Raw genomic sequence first — 23,079 nt, 5'->3', positions numbered from 1 at the left:
ACATAGACCCACAAAGAATTCAGAAACAAATCCAATTTTGATCAACTGAAATACCACAGTGTGCCATCACAGCAGCAAGACTTGTGACCTGTTGCCACAAGAAAAGGGCAACAAGTGAAGAACAAACACCATTGTAAATACAACCCATATTTATGTTGATTTATTTTCCCTTTTCTACTTTAACTATTTGCAAATTGTTACAACACTGTATATATATATACATAATAGGACATTTGAAATGTCTTTATTCCTTTGGAGCTTTTGTGAGTGTAATGTTTACTGTTCATTTTGTTTATTTCACTTTTGTTTTATCTATTTCACTTGCTTTGTCGAGAGAGAGAAAGAGACTCTCCAGTCCCCTCTGCTTCTAGAGAAGGGTGTGACTGTCTACCAGTGAGAGAGAGGGAGGGGACATTCTTGTTGAGCTACTCCTCCCTGTTTCTCTCTTTCTCTTTCGGTCTCATTAACTTACAAGCAGGGCAAGGATTAGGCTTTCTCTCTCTCGCTACATATATGTCCCTATTTCCTTCTGTTTTCCTCTCACATAAGACTACTCTTTATTGTATTTCTCTCTACACCAAATTAGTATTTTTGTTTCTGAGTAGTAGGCCTACAGTTTGAGAAGAGGTAATGCTGGGTATATTTGTGTGGGTAGCACTACTCTGGTTGTCATTTCCTCTTCTTACCTGTCTCTACTCCTCCCCATCCCCCCTGTTCTCACCTCTCCTCTAATGGTTCTGTTGTCTTTCCCTCTCTACCTCAATCTCACCCATCCTCTATCGCATCTGTCTGTTGCATGTCAGCGTATGTAGCAGTTGGCTAACATGTCTTATCTCCCAGTGTAGCAGTAGTCTAACTGTGCCCCTGTACAGATAACTGTGTCTCTCTCTCTCTCTCTCTCTCTCTATGTGTGTGTGTGATCTATATGTATTATGTGGCTAACAGTCCTCTCTCTCCCTCTCCTCTGCAGTGCCTGTCGAGTCCTAAGGCCAGCGGTGGTGCCAGCTCCCAACCACAACCCAAGAAGGAGTCCCAACCCCAGCAGCCCAAGTTGACCAAGAAGGAACCCAAGACAGAGCCTCATACCCAGGAGGAAGAAGAAAACATGCCCTCAGTACACATCAAACCAGAACCACAGGAGGTGGAGTCCACGGTGAGAGATTGAATGAGTGGTGTAGAGGAATGGGTGGATGGAGGGTTTGGGGAGTGTGGGGTGGTGAAGAAGAGGGGGATAGATGACTTAAATTGAAGAGAAAGAGTTCTGGGTGGATGGTTGTAGAGAGAGAGGCTACAGGAAATCGAGTCTGGGTCTGTCTGTAGATTGTTAGAAAGGGCAGAAGAAATGGGGGCTGGAGAGGAAGGAGAGAGTGTTAGAGAGAGAAGGGTGTAGAGCACTTTTGGTTTTCATCCTCTCCTAATCAGGACTGATTCAGACCTGGGACACCAGGTGAGTGTAGTTAACTACCAGGTAGAAACAAAAAGCAGAAGTGTTTCGGCCCTCCAGGACCGGAATTGAACAGTCCTGGGGCAGATAAGACGACTGCGGGTGAATGTATTGTGTAGGACAGATTGCCTGTCATACGGAAAGGGAAATCATGCCAGCTCTATAGGTCTACATGACATTTCTCTGTGCATGTAGAGATAGAGTTGGGTGAGCTGTAGCGAGAGAATGTTACCCATAATGTTCCGCTGGTATTTTTCTGCGGGTTCAGAGAATATTCCATCAACATCATTTCAAACATACACAGAACACGGGTTGCCATGTTCTCAGAATGTAAGATATTCATGTTCTAGACATGTTTAATGGGAACGTTGCCAGAACATGTCTGTGTGTCAGTTGTGGCCTGATGGTCCCAAAGAAACATCCCCCCCCACAAAAAATACATTCATTACACATCACGCCTTGTTACTGTTGCCCATCAAGGCCCTGGTTGGTGAACCAACCACCATTCACAGCTCTTTTTGTCTGTTGGCAAGGGATACTCACACACATGATGACATTGTGCATGTTCATTTATACAGTAATTATTATTCAACATGTCCTCAGCTGGGATTTGATCTCATAGCATTCAGATCTTCCTGCTACGCCACCATGTCTGTGTCAGTTATTAGCTCATTTCACAATTCTCACGTCATTGATTTGATTTACTTATTTGTAGTTGTCTAATGTTGGTGGGGCATATTAAATTGTTTTAATGATACTCCTCAATCACTATGATCAATACGTTTTTCTTGAGTGTACTTTTAACAGAGCTGAGATTTACTTTGAAGTGCATTCACCCTATTGCTTACAACTATCAAGTGCCTAGGGAGGATGGGTTAGGTTTTCTTCTGGACAGGGCCTAACTACAGTGGGGCAAAAAAGTATTTAGTCAACCATCAATTGTGCAAGTTCTCCCACTTAAAAAGTTGAGAGAGGCCTGTCATTTTCATCATAGGTACACTTCAACTATGACAGACAAAATAAGAAGAAAAAAATCCAGAAAATCACATTGTAGGATTTTTTATGAATTTATTTGCAAATTATGGTGGGAAATAAGTATTTGGTCACCTACAAACATTGTCCACCTGTGGACAATGCACAACACATCAGCTGTCTGACCAGGCCAAAAAATCTTTCTAAGCCAAACCTTCTTATCATAACCGCTAACCGCTACACACAGCCTACATCGTTGTCACCATATTGACATCATAGTCAACATAGGTAATAGAAATAAGGTGTTAGTAAACCCGCTACAATCATGCAGTAGTACAGTCAGCAGCAAGCAGTTTAGCAGTTACATCGGTGGGCCCAGGTGGCAATAATTTAATACAACCGAAATCTTACCTTGACTTGGAAGAGTTCCAGTGTTGGATAGCCATAGACAGCTAGCTAACATAGCATCCCTCTCTGTTTGAGCCAGGTGTTTGAGTAGGCTAAACTAGCTAGCTGCATTTGCTAGCTGAGTAAGTGAAAGTGAAAAAGAAATACAACAACATTTAGCTATCTCTCTCCTTCGCTTCTCCTTCATTTTTGAAGAAATTAATTTGTTCAAAACTGATGGCCAACTAGCTGAAAAAGTTTGAGAGCGTTTATCTAATGTTCCCTCGTTAGATTTGATCTAATCTCACTCTGGCTAGCATTAGTTGTTGATCTTGTTGATGTGCATGACTGTGGTTGTTTGATCAATAGGACTGTAAAGTTCCCAAATGTCAGAGGAATCCTGTGGTATTTACATATAGGCCCTACTGCCTGTAAACACACAGTCCAGTTCAAAGTGAATGATGGCAGGCCCTACTGCCTGTAAACACACAGTCCAGTTCAAAGTGAATTATGTCAGATGGCTTATTTGCATAAAGGCCTACTGTACCTCTGATTGGCTATAGCGCACCGTTCTGCCTAGACTCCGGTCCTGGACGAGACAGATGTTTTTATTTGGTTTTATTTACTGCAGTGTCTATTTCTTGTCCAAACGCATGGCTGCTTTCCCACTCTATATTGCTATAGAACTTTCACAAATGCCTTAGTCTACGTCATTCCCAAACATTGCATGAATTGATGGAAGTGTGAAAATGATCTTTTGCTAATTGCTGTCAATTCCACTTTTAATATCTCATGTTCTGAGAACATGTTGGGTGGGACGTTGATGGAATATTCTCCTAACAGAAAACTGGAAACATGAATGTGTTTGCCACGTTCCTATGAAACGTGTCAAGAACATTTGTCTTATATTCCGAAAAAATGGTAACCACGATCTGGGTAAGTTGTATTTGACATTAAGGGGGTGGTTTCTTGGAAACATTCCTTGCACATCACGGGGACATTCCTATAAAAACGTCAGTTCGTGACTTAATGAGACTCTTTAATAGAACTTTCTCTAAAGTTGTGGGAACATTTGTTGTTACCTGGGAGAGCTTTCAGAGGGGAGAGGGGGAGAGAGAGAAAGAAAGGGGTGGAAAGAGAGGGAGGAGGGGTGGGCAGATAGGGTGGGGGGCTGGGTGGGTCACAGTTGCATTAGGCCTAGTTTGAGAGGGGTGTGGTTGGGTTGTTGTGTGTGTGTGTGTGTGTGTGTATGTGTTGACCACCCTTCAAGGAAGCCGCCCAGTAAGAACATAGCAGGATAGTGGGTTTCCTGTCCAGAGATAAGGGGTTCGTCCCAAATGGCAGCGTATTCCCTACACAGTGCTCGACTTTTGACCAGAGCCCTATAGGCCTGGTCACAAGTAGTGCACTGTAAGTGGATATGGGCTGCAATTTGGGACACAGCTTAATGCCTTAAGTTCCCAAACACAGCTGACAGACTAACTGCTACATGGGCTTTTTTGGACTCTACTCTGGGCTCTTTATAGGGGCTCTACTGGGCACTGTTTAGTATGACATATGTGGAGTAAACCGGGGGAAAAGGTCATGTTTTTGTTGTTCAAATTCATAAAAAAATAAAAAAATAAATCTCCCATTTTGTGCTAAACCGGACCCTGGTCTGGACCTTACCAGACAAGGAACTGGGAGATGGATAGAGACTGAGAGAAGAGAGAATAGGGAATGGGTGTAAGAGATGGACATAGTGAGAGGGAGATGGGAAAAGAGAGACACACACACACTCAATGAGATGCAGAAGTACAGTACACACACTACCGTTCAAAAGTTTGGGCTCACTTAGAAATGTCCTTGTTTTCCATGAGAATATACATGACATGAGTTGCAAAATGAATAGGAAATGTAGTCAAGACGTTGACGAGGTTATAAATAATGATTTTTAATTGAAATAATAATTGTATCCTTCAAACTTTGCTTTCATCAAAGAATCCTCCATTTGCAGCAATTACATCCTTGTAGACCTTTGGCATTCTAGTTGTCAATTTGTTGAGGTAATCTGACGAGATCTCACCCCATGCTTCCTGAAGCTCCTCCCACAAGTTGGGTCGGCTTGATGGGCACTTCTTACGTACCACAACAGCTCAATAGGGTTGAGATCCGGTGACTGTGCTGGCCACTCCATTATAGACAGAATACCAGCTGACTGCTTCTTCCCTAAATAGTTCTTGCATAGTTTGGAGCTGTGCTTTGGGTCATTGTCCTGTTGTAGGAGGAAATTGGCTCCAATTAAGCGCCGTCCACAGGGTATGACATGGCGTTGCAAAATGGAGTGATAGCCTTCCTTCTTCAAGATCCCTTTTACCCTGTACAAATCTCCCACCACCAAAGCAACCCCCAGACCATCACATTGCCTCCACCAGGCTTGAAGATGGTTCACTCCTCCAGCATCTTTTCATTTTTTCTGCGTCTCACAAATGTTTTTCTTTGTGATCCCGAACACCTCAAACTTAGATTTGTCTGTCCATAACACTGTTTTCCAATCTTCATCTGTCCAGTGTCTGTGCTCTTTTGCCCATCTTAATCTTTTATTTTTATTGGCCAGTCTGAGATATGGCTTTTTGTTTGCAATTCTACCTAGAAGGCCAGCATCCCGGAGTCGCCTCTTCACTGTTAACGTTGAGACTGGTGTTTTGAAGGTACTAGTTAATGAAACTGCCAGTTGAGGACTTGTGATGCGTCTGTTTCTCAAACGAGACACTCTATTGTACTTGTTCTCTTGCTCAGTTGTGCACCGGGGCCTGCCACTCCTCTTTCTATTCTGGTTAGAGCCAGAATGTTCTGTGTTGGGAGTATTACACAGCGCTGTACGAGATCGTCAGTTTCTTGGCAATTTCTCGCATGGAATAGCCTTCATTTCTCAGAACGAGAATAGACTAACGAGTTTCAGAAGAAAGGCCTTTGTTTCTGGCCATTTTGAGCCTGTAATTGAACCCACAAATGCTGATGCTCCAGATACTCAACTAGTCTAAAGATGGCCAGTTTTATTGTTTCTTTGATCAGAACAACATTTTTCAGCTGTGCTAACATAATTCTAAAAGGGTTTTCTAATGATCAACTAGCCTTTTAAAATGATAAACTTGGATTAGCTAACACAACGTGCCATTGGAACACAGGAGTGATGGTTGCTGATAATGGGCCTCTGTACGCCTATGTAGATATTCCATAAAAAATCTGCCGTTTCCAGCTACAATAGTCATTTACAACATTAACAATGTCTACACTGTATTTCTGATCAATTTCATGTTATTTTAATTGACGAAAAATGTGCTTTTCTTTTTTTTTTAAATGACATTTCTAAGTGACCCCAAACTTCTGAATGGTAGTGTACATTCACAACCTGCTTTGTCACTCCCCTCCCTTACCACCTCTCCCTTCCACACCCTCACTCTTTTTCTCTCTCGCCCCGGCTACCACTATCAGTTTCTCTCAGTTTTTTTCAATATAAGGGCTTTATTGACATGGGAAACCTATGTTATCATCGCCAAAGCAAGTGAAGTAGATAATCAACAAAAGTGAAATAAACAATAAAAATGAACAGTTAACATTACACTCACAGAAGTTCTCTTGCTCTCTGAGTCTCGCCTAGGCCCTAATAGGATATATCGAGGGAGGCTTCCGCTCTCTGGTAGCCATGGCAACGGGGCTCTGGTGGGAGTTGGAGCCTGCCTGCCCACACCCCTCACACACACACCCCTCCTCCACCCCTTCACTGCTACCCCCCTGCAACTCTCCCCTCCATCCCCCACAACACACCACTACTACACCCAAAGGCACAAACAAATACACACAGTAAAACTGACACGCATGCGCGCACACACAGATAAACCCACACAAAGACACACATACACACAAAACTTGTTGCCTGCTAGAAGTACACATTTTCATTTGAATCTCACTCACTCACTCTCTCACACACACACACACACACACACACACACACACACACACACACACACACACACACACACACACACACAGAAGCACACACACACACCCAGGGACTTGTCCTCCAGCTATCTGGAGCGCTAATGCAGAAAGATGTGTACCACACCCACTCTACCCACTCCATTTACACACACACACACACACACACACACACGCACACCCACTCTACCCAGTCCATTTACACGCACACACACTCACCACACATTACTGTAGTATTGCTAGGATGCAGCTAGCGTTCCATCCCTATTCACCCACAATCAGTCATGGTGCAGAGTGATGATGTCATCGTTGGCCAGTGCGAGCAATTTTTCCTCCTGGACCAGAAATAACAGTAACTCCACGTTAGGTTATGTGTGTGTGTGTGTGTGTGTGTTTCATGTTGGGTTGTCATAGGTTATGTATGTGTGTGTGTGTGTGTGTCATGTTGGGTTGTCAGAACATTCAAGACTTTACACTGACATGTTTGTTGTCTTTGACCGACTGCTCTTCATTTTGTGTGTTGGTGTCTTAGATTCTGTGTTTTAAGCTGTTGTATCTACAATCAACGTTGGGTTCCACCCTGCTTTGAAAGCACAGATTACAGTGAGGCTAATTGAAGGTTATTACTAAGGTCTATAGGCTGAGGGAGTATCACAGGGTATAAACACACTGTCAACATTTGGACAATTAGGTTGTAAAGACACAGTTTGATGTCAGTCAGCTCTGCCAGAGAGGCTTGTTGTTGTTGTTGTTGTTGTCTGCTGGATATAGGCTATGTTTAAGTATTAACCCTAGGGTGTGTGTGTGCCTGCATGCGTCTATGGGAATTGGTCTATATGGATAGGGCTCATTTTAAATGTTTCTTACCCATGAAATATCGAAAGCATGTGCATAACCTTGGTAGCAATTAAAAGGGAACATTTACATTTGACATTTTAGTAATAATAAATATATATTTTTTTTTTAATTTTAGGGAGTGGATCAGCTTTAATATTGCGGATAAATTGTTGCTTCCATCAATGTAACACATACAGTTGAAGTCGGAAGTTTACATACACTTAGGTTGGAGTCATTAAAACTTGTTTTTCAACCACTCCACAAATTTCTTGTTAACAAACTATAGTTTTGGCAAGTCGGTTAGGACATCTACTTTGTGCATGACACAAGTCATTTTTCCAACAATTTTTTACAGACAGATTATTTCACTTATTTATTCACTCAGCAGTGACCCCAAACTTTTGAACGGTAGTGTATATACATACATGTACAGTGGGGCAAAAAAGTATTTAGTCAGCCACCAATTGTGCAAGTTCTCCCACTTAAAAAGATGAGAGGCCTGTAATTTTCATCATAGGTACACTTCAACTATGACAGACAAAATGAGAAAAAAACATCCAGAAAATCACATTGTAGGATTTTTAATGTATTTATTTGCAAATGATGGTGTCCCTCCATCAGGCCTCTCGCATCTTTTTAAGTGGGAGAACTTGCACAATTGGTGGCTGACTAAATACTTTTTTGCCCCACTGTATATACATACACACTTTGTTTAGTCATTTAGCATATGCTCTTATCCAGTGTGACTTACAGTGCATGTACTTTAAGATAGCTAGGTCGGACAGTCACAGTAAGTAAAAATGGTCAAAATAAAGAAATGACCAGCAAAGTCCGAGCTAGTAAGGGTGGGGGAGTCAAGTGAATGACAGGGTGTTTGTTATCCAGCAACACGCCAAGACACACCGTGCAGGGACACCCTTGAGTTGTCAACCGGGATGGAGAGGGCATGGAGCGGACAGGCCATCCCCAAGAGGAAGAGGAGCTCCGTCTTGTCGTGGTTGAGCTTGAGGTGTTGATATCCAAGCTGAGATATCTGCCAGGCACGCAGAGATGCATGTCACCACCTGGATGTCAGAAGGGGGAAAGGAGAAAAATAGTTGAGTGTCATCTGCATAGCAGTGATGGGAGAGACCATGTGAGGATATGACTGAGCTGAGTGACTTGGTGTATAGGGATAGAAGAGGAGTGGGCCTCGTTCCATGCCCTGGGGGACACCAGTAGTGAGAGTATGTGGTGCAGGCACAGATCCTTTCCATGTTGGCTGGTAGGATCGGTCTGCCATGTATGATGCAATCCATAGCCTAAGACACCCAGACCTGAGAGGGTGGAGAGGAGGGTATGATGGTTTACGGTGTTGAAGGCAGTGGATAGATCTAGGAGGATGAGAACAGAGGAAAGAGAGTCAGCTTTGGCAGTGCAGAGAGCCTCTGTGACACAGAGGAGAGCAGTCTGGGTTGAGTGAGCCGTCTTGAAGCCTGACTGGTTAGGGGTCCAGAAGATCCTCCGTGACACAGAGGAGAGAAGTCTAGGTTGAGTGAGCCGTCTTGAAGCCTGACTGGTTATGGGTCCAGAAGATCCTCCGTGACACAGAGGAGAGCAGTCTGGGTTGAGTGAGCCGTCTTGAAGCCTGACTAGTTAGGATCAAGCAGATTGTTCTGAGAGAGTTAGTTGGTCAGAGACAGCACGCACAAGTGTTTTGAAAAGAAAGAAGGTAATTCCAGTCTGTAGTTTTTGTGAAATCAGAGGAGTAGCGTGTTGGTTTGTTGAGGAGGGGAGCGACAGGGGCCATTTTGAAGTCAAAGGGGACGCAGCCATTGGTCAGGGATGAGTTGATGAGGGAAGTGAGAAGGTCTCCAGAGATGGTCTGGAGAAGGGAGGAGGGGATGAGGTAGAGTGGGCAGGTTGTCAGACGGCTGGACCTCACGAGTCGCAGGATTTCATCTGAAAAGAGAGGGGAGAAATAGGTCAAAGCCGTAGGGTAGTTCTGTGTGAGTAGGACCAGTGGACTCAATAGGCTTTAGTGAATGAGGAACAGATGTCATCAACGTTCTTTTCAAAGTAGAACAGTTTGTCGTTTATGGGAGAAATATTAGGCTAATTGTGAGGACCTGACATGAGTAAATCCAAACATTACACTTTTGATTTTATGTGCATTTTATATTTACTTTACTTTACACCGTATGCGTTGATAACGAAATCTGAAAATACTCTGGATCTATTCAGTAACATAGATAGAATATTCTGGAAAATACTCTGGATCCATTCAGTTACATAGATAGAATATTCTGGAAAATACTCTGGATCCATTCAGTAACATAGTAGGAATATTCTGGAAAATACTCTGGATCCATTCAGTAACATAGTAGGAATGTTCTGGAATAGGTGCAACATTGTTATTATAATCCTCAACGTCTTTCAAAATACGTTGAGCTGCTTAATTTACAGCATTTCCCCCACTCAAACAGCATCAATTGTGCAAAAGTTTCCCAATTAGCGTTTGGGATGGGGGGAGGGGGCCAACTTCTTTCAGTGCGTGGTGCTCAAGTTCAGAATGGATGTCAGTCAAAGCCACATACAGAGGCGTGAAGAGGAGACCCTGAGCTCTGACGTCACGTATAGCATGTTCATGTACAGCTGCTTTGTTATTTAGGCAGTATTTACAAGTATAAAGGTGGTTGTTGAAGTTGTCTGTGAGAAGGGAAGAGTTGATTGGTTGGTACGTACAGTCAGACCAGAGTGGGTGTTTTATACAGTGTAGAGGGTGCAGTTAGGGTGGACGGCAGAGTGCTGTGTGTTGGCAGGACTTCCTGCGTGCTCCACAGCTAATATCACATATAGTGTGCCCATCAAGAGATTTTGTTTAATAAGTCTTTTTTTTTTCTCTCAAAAAGGTAGGGGTTCAATAATTTTGATCCCTAAAGATTCTTATAAATATACTAGAACGCAATGACCACATCAGGCTTGTAACGGCAAATGCATCTAAAACGTTTGTAGAGTCACAAGCTTAATGTAGTCATTGCGTGTTAGGAATGTGGGACCAAATACTAAACTTAGGAATTCATAAGAATCTTTATCAAGGGTGTCAATAACTTTGGACCCTCTGTATATAACACAACTACCACAGCAAGCCACATGGAAACATACTTAACTAACGTAACCAGTGTGTCAATGACAGGAGATGAAGAAACAGAGAGAGGTGAATGTGGAGCCCAGGCACACGGTTACGATAGCTATGATGAAACCCGTGACATCTCTAGTTATAGCTGGAACACAACAGTGTTCACTCCATCGTTACGGACCAGCGAGGGTGACAGTGCCTCTTCTTCTGTCTCTCTCAATTTCACTCAATTACACTGGGCTTTATTGGCATTGTTTATACATGGCCAAAGCAACAAACAAAAAAACTCAACCAAAACAACGACAAATACCAACAAAGCAAAATGAAACAAAACATAGACCAAAAATTCAGACGGTAAACATTACACACAAACGTTTCAAGAGAACAACAAAGTTTAAAATATGTCATTATTAAAATCTATTATAACATCAAAAATGTTACAAAAGCTATATACAATGTTTTGACAATGTGCAAAGAGTAGCATGTACAAATGACGGGGGGAAATAAATAGGCAGATAGATATAGGTGATAGATATAGGTTATATTTACTTTGGTGTTTCTGAGCCACTGATTGACCTACTCTTGTGGCAGCAGGTCACACATTTTGCTGCTTGGATTGCACACTGTGGTATTTGACCTAACAGATACGGGAGTTTGTCCAAATGTGGCAGTCTGCCTATGGTGATCTCTCTCAATAGCAAGGCTCTGAGTCGGTACATAGTCAAAGCTTTTCTTAGCTTTGGGTCAGTTTACTCTCTTTTTTCAGGCAAAGTAGAATTCCAATTTGCTCCGTTTTTTTTGGGTTGATTCTTGACAATTTATCAAGTAATTCTCTTTTTGTTTTCTCGTAATTTGGTTGGGTGTAATTGTGTTGCTGTCCTAGGGCTCGTGTATTTGTGAACAGCGCCCCGAAATCATTTGGCTGAGGGGATTCTTCTCTAGGTATCTCCTTGAAGTTTAGGGCTTTGTGATGGAAGGTTTGGGCATCACTTTCCTTTAGGTGGTTGTGGAATTCAACGGCTGTTTTCTGGCTTTTGGGACTCCCAATCACGGCCGGATGTGATGCAGCCTGGATTCGAACCAGGGACTGCAGTGATGCCTCTTGCACTAAGATACAGTGCCTTAGACCGCTGCGCCACTCGGGAGCCCAAAAGGAGGGCAGTGTAACCTCCTGCCAAATGTACGACCATATCAAGAAGATTTGTGACCTGTTGCCACAAGGGCAACCAGTGAAGAGCAAACACCATTGTAAATACAACCCATTTGCACATCATTGCAACACTGTATATAGACAGATATGACATTTTAAATGTCTTTATTCTTTTGGAACTTTTGTGTGTAATGTTTACAGTTCAATTTATTGTTTATTTCACTTTTGTATATTGTCTACTTCACTTGCTTTGGCAATGTAAACGTGTGTCCCATGTCAATAAAGCCCTTATATTGAGAGAGAGAGGAGGGGGTGAGAGACTGGGGGGAGACGGGGAGGGAGAGAGATGGGGGAGAGACGGGGAGTGAGAGAGAGGGAGAGAGATGGGGGAGAGACGGGGGGTGAGAGAGAGAGAGACAGGGTGAGAGAGAGAGACTGGGGAGAGCAAGAGGGAGAGAGATTGGGGAGAGCGAGAGACAGGAGTGGGTTTAAGAAGTTTAAGAAGAAGGAGTTGGGTCAGAGAGAGAGAGTTTATCTCTCCTGGTGTTGCTCATATGTATTGCTTTTGACCAGGGCCCGCTCAGGGACAAGGATATACAGGGCTGCCATTTCAGACACAGCCTCTCTTCTGTCTGTGTAATGGGGTTTCATTTCAGACACATCCTCTCTCTCTTCTGTCAGTGTGTAATGGGGTTTCATTTCAGACACATCCTCTCTCTCTTCTGTCAGTGTGTAATGGGGTTTCATTCTGACACAGCCTCTCTTCTGTCAGTGTGTAATGGGGTTTCATTCTGACACAGCCTCTCTTCTGTCAGTGTGTAATGGGGTTTCATTCTGACACAGCCTCTCTTCTGTCAGTGTGTAATTGGGTTTCATTCTGACACAGCCTCTTCTGTCAGTGTGTAATTGGGTTTCATTCTGACACAGCCTCTCTTCTGTCAGTGTGTAATGGGGTTTCATTTCAGACACAGCCTCTTCTGTCAGTGTGTAATGGGGGTTCATTTCAGACACAGCCTCTCTTCTGTCAGTGTGTAATGGGGTTTCATTCTGACACAGCCTCTCTCTCTTCTGTCCGTGTGTAATAGGGTTTCATTCTGACACAGCCTCTCTCTCTTCTTTCAGTGTGTAATTGGGTTTCATTTCAGACACAGCCTCTCTCTCTTCTGTCAGTGTGTAATAGGGTTTCATTCTGACACATCCTCTCTTCTGTCAGTGTGTAATGGGGTTTCATTCTTACACAGCCTCTCTCTTCTGTCAGTGTGTAATGGGGTTTCATTTCAAATTCAAATTCAAATGTATTTATATAGCCCTTCGTACATCAGCTGATATCTCAAAGTGCTGTACAGAAACCCAGCCTAAAACCCCAAACAGCAAGCAATGCAGGCGTAGAAGCACGGTGGCTAGGAAAAACTCCCTAGAAAGGCCAAAACCTAGGAAGAAACCTAGAGAGGAACCAGGCTATGTGGGGTGGCCAGTCCTCTTCTGGCTGTGCCGGGTGGAGATTATAACAGAACATGGCGAAGATGTTCAAATGTTCATAAATGACCAGCATGGTCGAATAATAATAAGGCAGAACAGTTGAAACTGGAGCAGCAGCACGGCCAGGTGGACTGGGGACAGCAAGGAGTCATCATGTCAGGTAGTCCTGGGGCATGGTCCTAGGGCTCAGGTCCTCCGAGAGAGAGAAAGAAAGAGAGAAGGAGAGAATTAGAGAACGCACATTTAGATTCACATAGGACAGGAGAAGTACTCCAGATATAACAAACTGACCCTAGCCCCCCGACACAAACTACTGCAGCATAAATACTGGAGGCTGAGACAGGAGGGGTCAGGAGACACTGTGGCCCCATCCGAGGACACCCCCGGACAGGGCCAAACAGGAAGGATATAACCCCACCCACTTTGCCAAAGCACAGCCCCCACACCACTAGAGGGATATCTTCAACCACCAACTTACCATCCTGAGACAAGGCTGAGTATAGCCCACAAAGATCTCCGCCACGGCACAACCCAAGGGGGGGGCGCCAACCCAGACAGGATGACCACAACAGTGAATCAACCCACTCAGGTGATGCACCCCCTCCAGGGACGGCATGAGAGAGCCCCAGTAAGCCAGTGACTCAGCCCCTGTAATAGGGTTAGAGGCAGAGAATCCCAGTGGAAAGAGGGGAACCGGCCAGGCAGAGACAGCAAGGGTGGTTCGTTGCTCCAGAGCCTTTCCGTTCACCTTCCCACTCCTGGGCCAGACTACACTCAATCATATGACCCACTGAAGAGATGAGTCTTCAGTAAAGACTTAAAGGTTGAGACAGAGTTTGCGTCTCTGACATGGGTAGGCAGACCGTTCCATAAAAATGGAGCTCTATAGGAGAAAGCCCTGCCTCCAGCTGTCCAGCTGTTTGCTTAGAAATTCTAGGGACAATTAGGAGGCCTGCGTCTTGTGACCGTAGCGTACGTGTAGGTATGTACGGCAGGACCAAATCAGAGAGATAGGTAGGAGCAAGCCCATGTAATGCTTTGTAGGTTAGCAGTAAAACCTTCAAATCAGCCCTTGCTTTGACAGGAAGCCAATGTAGAGAGGCTAGCACTGGAGTAATATGATCAAATTTTTTGGTTCTAGTCAGGATTCTAGCAGCCGTATTTAGCACTAACTGAAGTTTATTTAGTGCTTTATCCGGGTAGCCGGAAAGTAGAGCATTGCAGTAGTCTAACCTAGAAGTGACAAAAGCATGGATTAATTTTTCTGCATCATTTTTGGACAGAAAGTTTCTGATTTTTGCAATGTTACGTAGATGGAAAAAAGCTGTCCTTGAAACAGTCTTGATATGTTCTTCAAAAGAGAGATCAGGGTCCAGAGTAATGCCGAGGTCCTTCACAGTTTTATTTGAGACGACTGTACAACCATTAAGATTAATTGTCAGATTCAACAGAAGATCTCTTTGTTTCTTGGGACCTAGAACAAGCATCTCTGTTTTGTCCGAGTTTAAAAGTAGAAAGTTTGCAGCCATCCACTTCCTTATGTCTGAAACACATGCTTCTAGCGAGGGCAATTTTGGGGCTTCACCATGTTTCATTGAAATGTACAGCTGTGTGTCATCCGCATAGCAGTGAAAGTTAACATTATGTTTTCGAATAACATCCCCAAGAGGTAAAATATATATTTCAGACACAGCCTCTCTTCTGTCAGTGTGTAATGGGGTTTCATTCTGACACAGCCTCTCTCTTCTGTCAGTGTGTAATGGGCTTTCATTTCTGACAGATTGTTAGGATCTCCGTTTGAAGTGTTTCAGCTGAGAACAGTGGGTGTCTGAATATTCTTATGAGTCTAATCTAAACCATTGGGAAAGGGGATATAGGAGAGAGATGGATAGAAAGAAACAGAGAGAAGGGGAGTAAAGAGGTAGCGAGATGGAGGGAAGGTGTGGAGGACAAACAGACTAACATGAGAGGGCGAGGTGAAAGGGTGTGGAACCAGAGAGGGATGGAGGGAAGGAAAGGGGGCGAGGGAGGGAGGGAGGGAGGAAGGGAGTGGGTGGGCGTGAAGATATAATGAGGGAAAAAACGAGTCAGCTGATACCTCCAAGTTTCCATGGCAACCTGGAGGCCATTCCCACCCACTCTCCTTCTGTCTCTCTCTCGCTCTCTCTCTCCACCACCCCCACCCACTCCTTTGCTCTCTCACTCTTTTTTTGACCAATAACATGTAACCTGGCCTATTTGTTATTTTGAACCCTGACTGAATCCCCTCTCTTTTCCGGGTCTACCTGTGTCCACTCTGTCGTTGTTGTGATGTAGGCTAGTTTTGGTAGGGTTAAGAATAGCACATCATCCCTTATAGCTCACTGACAAGTTTGCAGCGTATCTCTCACTGACAAGTTTGCAGCGTATGTGTGTAGAAGATCTGGGTTCAGTGCTTGCCCTTTGGTTTGGCCAGGGCAAAGCTGTGCTGCTTCTCTCTACTGTTGGGTTCTTTCTCTCCTTCCCTATGCTATGCTGTGTTTTTCTGTGCTTCTCCATGCTAGATAGGGCTGTTGTGTGCTGCTCCATGCTAGATAGGGCTGTTGTGTGCTGCTCCATGCTTAGGGCTGTGTTGTGTACTGCTCCATGCTTGATAGGGCTGTTGTGTGCTGCTCCATGCTTAGGGCTGTGTTGTGTACTGCTCCATGCTAGATAGGGCTGTGTTGTGTACTGCTCCATACTAGATAGGGCTGTGTTGTGTGCTGCTTCATGCTAGATAGGGCTGTTGTGTACTGCTCCATGATAGATAGGGCTGTTGTGTACTGCTCCATGCTTAGCGCCGTGTTGTGTGCTGCTCCATGCTAGATAGGGCTGGTGTTGTGTGCTGCTCCATGCTTAGGGATGTGTTGTGTGCTGCTCCATGCTAGATAGGGCTGTTGTGTGCTGCTCCATGCTAGATAGGGCTTTTGCGTACTGCTCCATGCTAGATAGGGCTGGTGTTGTGTGCTGCTCCATGCTTAGGGATGTGTTGTGTACTGCTCCATGCTAGATAGGGCTGTTGTGTGCTGCTCCATAGGGCTTTTGTGTACTGCTCCATGCTAGATAGGGCTGTTGTGTACTGCTCCATGTTAGATAGGGCTGTTGTGTACTGCTCCATGCTTAGGGCCGTGTTGTGTGCTGCTCCATGCTAGATAGGGCTGGTGTTGTGTGCTGCTCCATGCTTAGGGATGTGTTGTGTATTGATCCATGCTAGATAGGGCTGTTGTGTGCTGCTCCATGCTAGATAGGGCTGTTGTGTACTGCTCCATGCTAGATAGGGCTGTTGTGTACTGCTCCATGCTAGATAGGGCTGTTGTGTGCTGCTCCATGCTTAGGGCCATGTTGTGTGCTGCTCCATGCTAGATGGGGCTGTTGTGTGCTGCTCCATGCTAGATAGGGCTCTTGTGTACTGCTCCATGCTAGATAGGGCTGTTGTGTACTGCTCCATGCTTAGGGCCGTGTTGTGTGCTGCTCCATGCTAGATAGGGCTGTTGTGTACTGCTCCATGCTCAGGGCTGTGTTGTGTGCTGCTCCATGCTAGATAGGGCTGTGTTGTGTACTGCTCCATGCTAGATAGGGCTGTTGTGTACTGCTCCATGCTTAGGGCTGTGTTGTGTACTGCTCCATGCTAGATAGGGCTGTGTTGTGTACTGCTCCATGCTAGATAGGGCTGTGTTGTGTGCTGCCCCATGCTAGATAGGGCTGTTGTGTGCTGCTCCATGCTAGATAGGGCTGCTGTTTACTGCTCCATGCTAGATAGGGCTGTTGTGTACTGCTCCATGCTAGATAGGGCTGTTGTGTGCTGCTCCATGCTAGATAGGGTTGCTGTGTACTGCTCCATGCTAGATAGGGCTGTTGCTCTTTGCTGCTCCATGCTAGATAGGGCTGTTGTGTGCTGCTCCATGCTAGATAGGGCTGTTGTGCTGCACCATGCTAGATAGGGCTGTTGTGTACTGCTCCATGCTAGATAGGGCTGTTGTGTACTGCTCCATGCTTAGGGCTGTGTTGTGTGCTGCTCCATGCTAGATAGGGCTGGTGTTGTGTGCTGCTCCATGCTAGATAGGGCTGCTGTGTACTGCTCCATGCTTAGGGCCGTGTTGTGTGCTGCTCCATGCTAGATAGGGCTGTTGTGTACTGCTCCATGCTTAGGGCTGTTGTGTGCTGCTCCATGCTAGATAGGGCTGTGTTGTGTACTGCTCCATGCTAGATAGGGCTGTTGTGTACTGCTCCATGCTTAGGGCTGTGTTGTGTACTGCTCCATGCTAGATAGGGCTGTTGTGTGCTGCTCCATGCTAGATAGGGCTGTGTTGTGTACTGCTCCATGCTAGATAGGGCTGTGTTGTGTGCTGCTCCATGCTAGATAGGGCTGTGTTGTGTGCTGCTCCATGCTAGATAGGGCTGTTGTGTGCTGCTCCATGCTAGATAGGGCTGCTGTTTACTGATCCATGCTAGATAGGGCTGTGTTGTGTACTGCTCCATGCTAGATAGGGCTGTTGCTCTTTGCTGCTCCATGCTAGATAGGGCTGTTGTGTGCTGCTCCATGCTAGATAGGGCTGTTGTGTACTGCTCCATGCTAGATAGGGCTGTTGTGTGCTGCTCCATGCTAGATATGGATGTTGTGTACTGCTCCATGCTAGATAGGGCTGTTGTGTACTGCTCCATGCTAGATAGGGCTGTTGTGTGCTGCTCCATGCTAGATATGGATGTTGTGTACTGCTCCATGCTAGATAGGGCTGTTGTGTACTGCTCCATGCTAGATAGGGCTGTTGTGTGCTGCTCCATGCTATATAGGGCTGTTGCTCTTTGCTGCTCCATGCTATATAGGGCTGTTGCTCTTTGCTGCTCCATGCTAGATAGGGCTGTTGTGTGCTGCTCCATGCTAGATAGGGCTGTTGTGCTGCACCATGCTAGATAGGGCTGTGTTGTGTGCTGCTCCATGCTAGATAGGGCTGGTGTTGTGTGCTGCTCCATGCTAGATAGGGCTGCTGTGTACTGCTCCATGCTAGATAGGGCTGTGTTGTGTACTGCTCCATGCTAGATAAGGCTGTTGCTCTTTGCTGCTACATGCTAAATAGTGCTGATGTGTGCTGCTCCATGCTAGATAAGGCTGTTGTGTGCTGCTCCATGCTAGATAGGGCTGTTGTGTACTGCTCCATGCTAGATAGTGCTGTTGTGTACTGCTCCATGCTAGATAGGGCTGTTGTGTGCTGCTCCTTGCTAGATAGGGCTGTGTTGTGTACTGCTCCATACTAGATAGGGCTGTTGCTCTTTGCTGCTCCATGCTAGATAGGGCTGTTGTGTACTGTTCCATGCTAGATAGGGCTATTGTGTGCTGTTCCATGCTAGATAGGGCTGTTGTGTGCTGCTCCATGCTAGATAGGGCTGTTGTGTACTGCTCCATGCTAGATATGGCTGTTGTGTACTGCTCCATGCTAGATAGGGCTGTTGTGTACTGCTCCATGCTTAGGGCTGTGTTGTGTGCTGCTCCATGCTAGATAGGGCTGGTGTTGTGTGCTGCTCCATGCTTAGGGCTGTGTTGTGTGCTGCTCCATGCTAGATAAGGCTGTTGTGTGCTGTTCCATGCTAGATAGGGCTGTTGTTTGCTGCTCCATGCTAGATCTGGCTGTGTTGTGTACTGCTCCATGCTAGATAGGGCTGTTGTGTGCTGCTCCATGCTAGATATGGCTGTTGCGTACTGCTCCATGCTAGATAGGGCTGTTGTGTCCTGCTCCATGCTAGATAGGGCTGTGTTGTGTGCTTCTACATGCTAGATAGGGCTGTTGTGTACTGCTCCATGCTAGATAGGGCTGTTGTGTGCTGCTCCATGCTAGATAGGGCTGTGTTGTGTGCTGCTCCATGCTAGATAGGGCTGTGTTGTGTACTGCTCCATGCTAGATAGGGCTGTTGTGTGCTGCTCCATGCTAGATAGTGCTGTTGTGTGCTGCTCCATGCTAGATAGGGCTGTTGTGTGCTGCTCCATGCTAGATAGGGCTGTTGTGTGCTGCTCCATGCTAGATAGGGCTGTGTTGTGTGCTGCTCCATGCTAGATAGGGCTGTGTTGGGTACTGCTCCATGCTACATAGGGCTGTGTTGTGTACTGTTCCATGCTAGATAGGGCTATTGTGTGCTGCTCCATGCTGGATAGGGTTGTTGTGTGCTGCTCCATGATAGATAGGGCTGCTATGTACTGCTCCATGCTAGATAGGGCTGTGTTGTGTACTGCTCCATGCTAGATAAGGCTGTTGCTCTTTGCTGCTACATGCTAGATAGTGCTGATGTGTGCTGCTCCATGCTAGATAGGGCTGTTGTGTGCTTCTCCATGCTAGATAGGGCTGTTGTGTGCTGCTCCATGCTAGATAGGGCTGTTGTGTACTGCTCCATGCTAGATAGGGCTGCTGTGTACTGCTCCATGCTAGATAGGGCTGTTGATCTTTGCTGCTCCATGCTAGATAGGGCTGTTGTGTGCTTCTCCATGCTAGATAGGGCTGTTGTGTGCTGCTCCTTGCTAGATTGGGCTGTTGTGTGCTGCTCCATGCTAGATAGGGCTGCTGTGTACTGCTCCATGCTAGATAGGGCTGTTGATCTTTGCTGCTCCATGCTAGATAGGGCTGTTGTGTGCTGCTCCATGCTAGATAGGGCTGGTGTGTGCTGCTCCATGCTAGATAGGGCTGGTGTGTGCTGCTCCATGCTAGATAGGGCTGGTGTGTGCTGCTCCATGCTAGATAGGGCTGGTGTGTGCTGCTCCATGCTAGATAGGGCTGGTGTGTGCTGCTCCATGCTAGATAGGGCTGTTGTGTACTGCTCCATGCTAGATAGGGCTGTTGTGTGCTGCTCCATGCTGGATAGGGCTGTTGTGTGCTGCTCCATGCTAGATAGGGCTGTTGTGTACTGCTCCATGCTAGATAGGGCTGTTGGGTACTGCTCCATGCTTAGGGCCGTGTTGTGTGCTGCTCCATGCTAGATAGGGCTGGTGTGTGCTGCTCCATACTAGATAGGGCTGGTGTGTGCTGCTCCATGCTAGATAGGGCTGGTGTGTGCTGCTCCATGCTAGATAGGGCTGTTGTGTGCTGCTCCATGCTGGATAGGGCTGGTGTGTGCTGCTCCATGCTAGATAGGGCTGTTGTGTACTGCTCCATGCTAGATAGGGCTGTTGGGTACTGCTCCATGCTTAGGGCCGTGTTGTGTGCTGCTCCATGCTAGATAGGGCTGGTGTTGTGTGCTGCTCCATGCTTAGGGACGTGTTGTGTGCTGCTCCATGCTTAGGGATGTGTTGTGTGCTGCTCCATGCTAGATAGGGCTTTTGTGTACTGCTCCATGCTAGATAGGGCTGCTGTGTATTGCTCCATGCTAGATAGGGCTGTTGTGTGCTTCTACATGCTAGATAGGGCTGTTGTGTACTGCTCCATGCTAGATAGGGCTGTTGTGTGCTGCTCCATGCTAGATTGGGCTGTTGTGTGCTGCTCCATGCTAGATAGGGCTGCTATGTACTGATCCATGCTAGATAGGGCTGTTGCTCTTTGCTGCTCCATGCTAGATAGGGCTGTTGTGTACTGCTCCATGCTAGATAGGGCTGTTGTGTACCTCTCCATGCTAGATAGGGCTGTTGTGTACTGCTCCATGCTAGATAGGGCTGTTGTGTACTGCTACATGCTTAGGGCCATGTTGTGTGCTGCTCCATGCTAGATAGGGCTGTTGTGTGCTGCTCCATGCTAGATAGGGCTGGTGTGTGCTGCTCCATGCTAGATAGGGCTGTTGTGTACTGCTCCATGCTAGATAGGGCTGGTGTTGTGTGCTGCTCCATGCTTAGGGCTGTGTTGTGTGCTGCTCCATGCTAGATAGGGCTGTGTTGGCTGCTGCTCCATGCTAGATAGGGCTGTTTGTGTTGCTCCATGCTAGATAGGGCTGTGTTGTGTACTGCTCCATGCTTAGGGCTGTGTTTTGTGCTGCTCCATGCTAGATAGGGCTGGTGTCGTGTCCTGCTCCATGCTAGATAGGGCTGTTGTGTGCTGCTCCATGCTTAGGGCTGTGTTGTGTACTGCTCCATGCTAGATAGGGCTGTTGTGTGCTGCTCCATGCTTCGGGCTGTGTTGTGTACTGCTCCATGCTAGATAGGGCTGTTGTGTACTGCTCCATGCTAGATAGGGCTGTGTTGTGTGCTGCTCCATGCTAGATAGGGCTGTTGTGTGCTGTTCCATGCATAGGGCTGTGTTGTGTGCTGCTCCATGCTAGATAGGGCTGTTGTGTGCTGCTCCATGCTTAGGGCTGTGTTGTGTGCTGCTCCATGCTAGATAGGGCTGTTGTGTACTGCTCCATGCTAGATAGGGCTGTTGTGTGCTGCTCCATGCTGGATAGGGCTGTTGTGTACTGCTCCATGCTAGATAGGGCTGTTGTGTACTGCTACATGCTTAGGGCCATGTTGTGTGCTGCTCCATGCTAGATAGGGCTGTTGTGTGCTGCTCCATGCTAGATAGGGCTGGTGTGTGCTGCTCCATGCTAGATAGGGCTGTTGTGTACTGCTCCATGCTAGATAGGGCTGGTGTTGTGTGCTGCTCCATGCTTAGGGCTGTGTTGTGTGCTGCTCCATGCTAGATAGGGCTGTGTTGGCTGCTGCTCCATGCTAGATAGGGCTGTTTGTGTTGCTCCATGCTAGATAGGGCTGTGTTGTGTACTGCTCCATGCTTAGGGCTGTGTTTTGTGCTGCTCCATGCTAGATAGGGCTGGTGTCGTGTCCTGCTCCATGCTAGATAGGGCTGTTGTGTGCTGCTCCATGCTTAGGGCTGTGTTGTGTACTGCTCCATGCTAGATAGGGCTGTTGTGTGCTGCTCCATGCTTCGGGCTGTGTTGTGTACTGCTCCATGCTTCGGGCTGTGTTGTGTACTGCTCCATGCTAGATAGGGCTGTTGTGTACTGCTCCATGCTAGATAGGGCTGTGTTGTGTACTGCTCCATGCTAGATAGGGCTGTTGTGTGCTGTTCCATGCATAGGGCTGTGTTGTGTGCTGCTCCATGCTAGATAGGGCTGTTGTGTGCTGCTCCATGCTTAGGGCTGTGTTGTGTGCTGCTCCATGCTAGATAGGGCTGTTGTGTACTGCTCCATGCTAGATAGGGCTGTTGTGTGCTGCTCCATGCTGGATAGGGCTGGTGTGTGCTGCTCCATGCTAGACAGGGCTGTTGGGTACTGCTCCATGCTTAGGGCCGTGTTGTGTGCTGCTCCATGCTAGATAGGGCTGGTGTTGTGTGCTGCTCCATGCTTAGGGACGTGTTGTGTGCTGCTCCATGCTTAGGGATGTGTTGTGTGCTGCTCCATGCTAGATAGGGCTTTTGTGTACTGCTCCATGCTAGATAGGGCTGCTGTGTATTGCTCCATGCTAGATAGGGCTGTTGTGTGCTGCTCCATGCTATATAGGGCTGTTTTGTGTGCTTCTACATGCTAGATAGGGCTGTTGTGTACTGCTCCATGCTAGATAGGGCTGTTGTGTGCTGCTCCATGCTAGATTGGGCTGTTGTGTGCTGCTCCATGCTAGATAGGGCTGCTATGTACTGATCCATGCTAGATAGGGCTGTTGCTCTTTGCTGCTCCATGCTAGATAGGGCTGTTGTGTACTGCTCCATGCTAGATAGGGCTGTTGTGTACCTCTCCATGCTAGATAGGGCTGTTGTGTACTGCTCCATGCTAGATAGGGCTGTTGTGTACTGC

The 23,079-nt window shown here is 46.3% G+C and overlaps 1 protein-coding gene across 4 annotated transcripts in view; it reads left to right on the top strand.

Annotated features, from left to right (window-relative positions):
- Window positions 1–23,079, top strand: part of LOC115134599 (Kruppel-like factor 8) — a 119,392-nt gene that overhangs the window by 53,738 nt on the left and 42,575 nt on the right. For 3 of the 4 annotated variants that reach the window (XM_029668756.2, XM_029668757.2, XM_029668755.2), the window contains exon 2: window positions 971–1,153. In XM_029668756.2, the coding sequence (XP_029524616.1) occupies window positions 971–1,153 (183 nt within the window). Of the gene's footprint in view, window positions 1–465; window positions 628–970; window positions 1,154–23,079 lie in introns of those variants that run through there. The other variant, XM_029668758.2, reaches the window with a different exon arrangement.

This window comes from Oncorhynchus nerka, linkage group LG9a (assembly GCF_034236695.1).
Source record: "Oncorhynchus nerka isolate Pitt River linkage group LG9a, Oner_Uvic_2.0, whole genome shotgun sequence".
Lineage (NCBI taxonomy): Eukaryota > Metazoa > Chordata > Actinopteri > Salmoniformes > Salmonidae > Oncorhynchus > Oncorhynchus nerka.
This window is presented reverse-complemented; position numbering and strand designations above follow the sequence as displayed.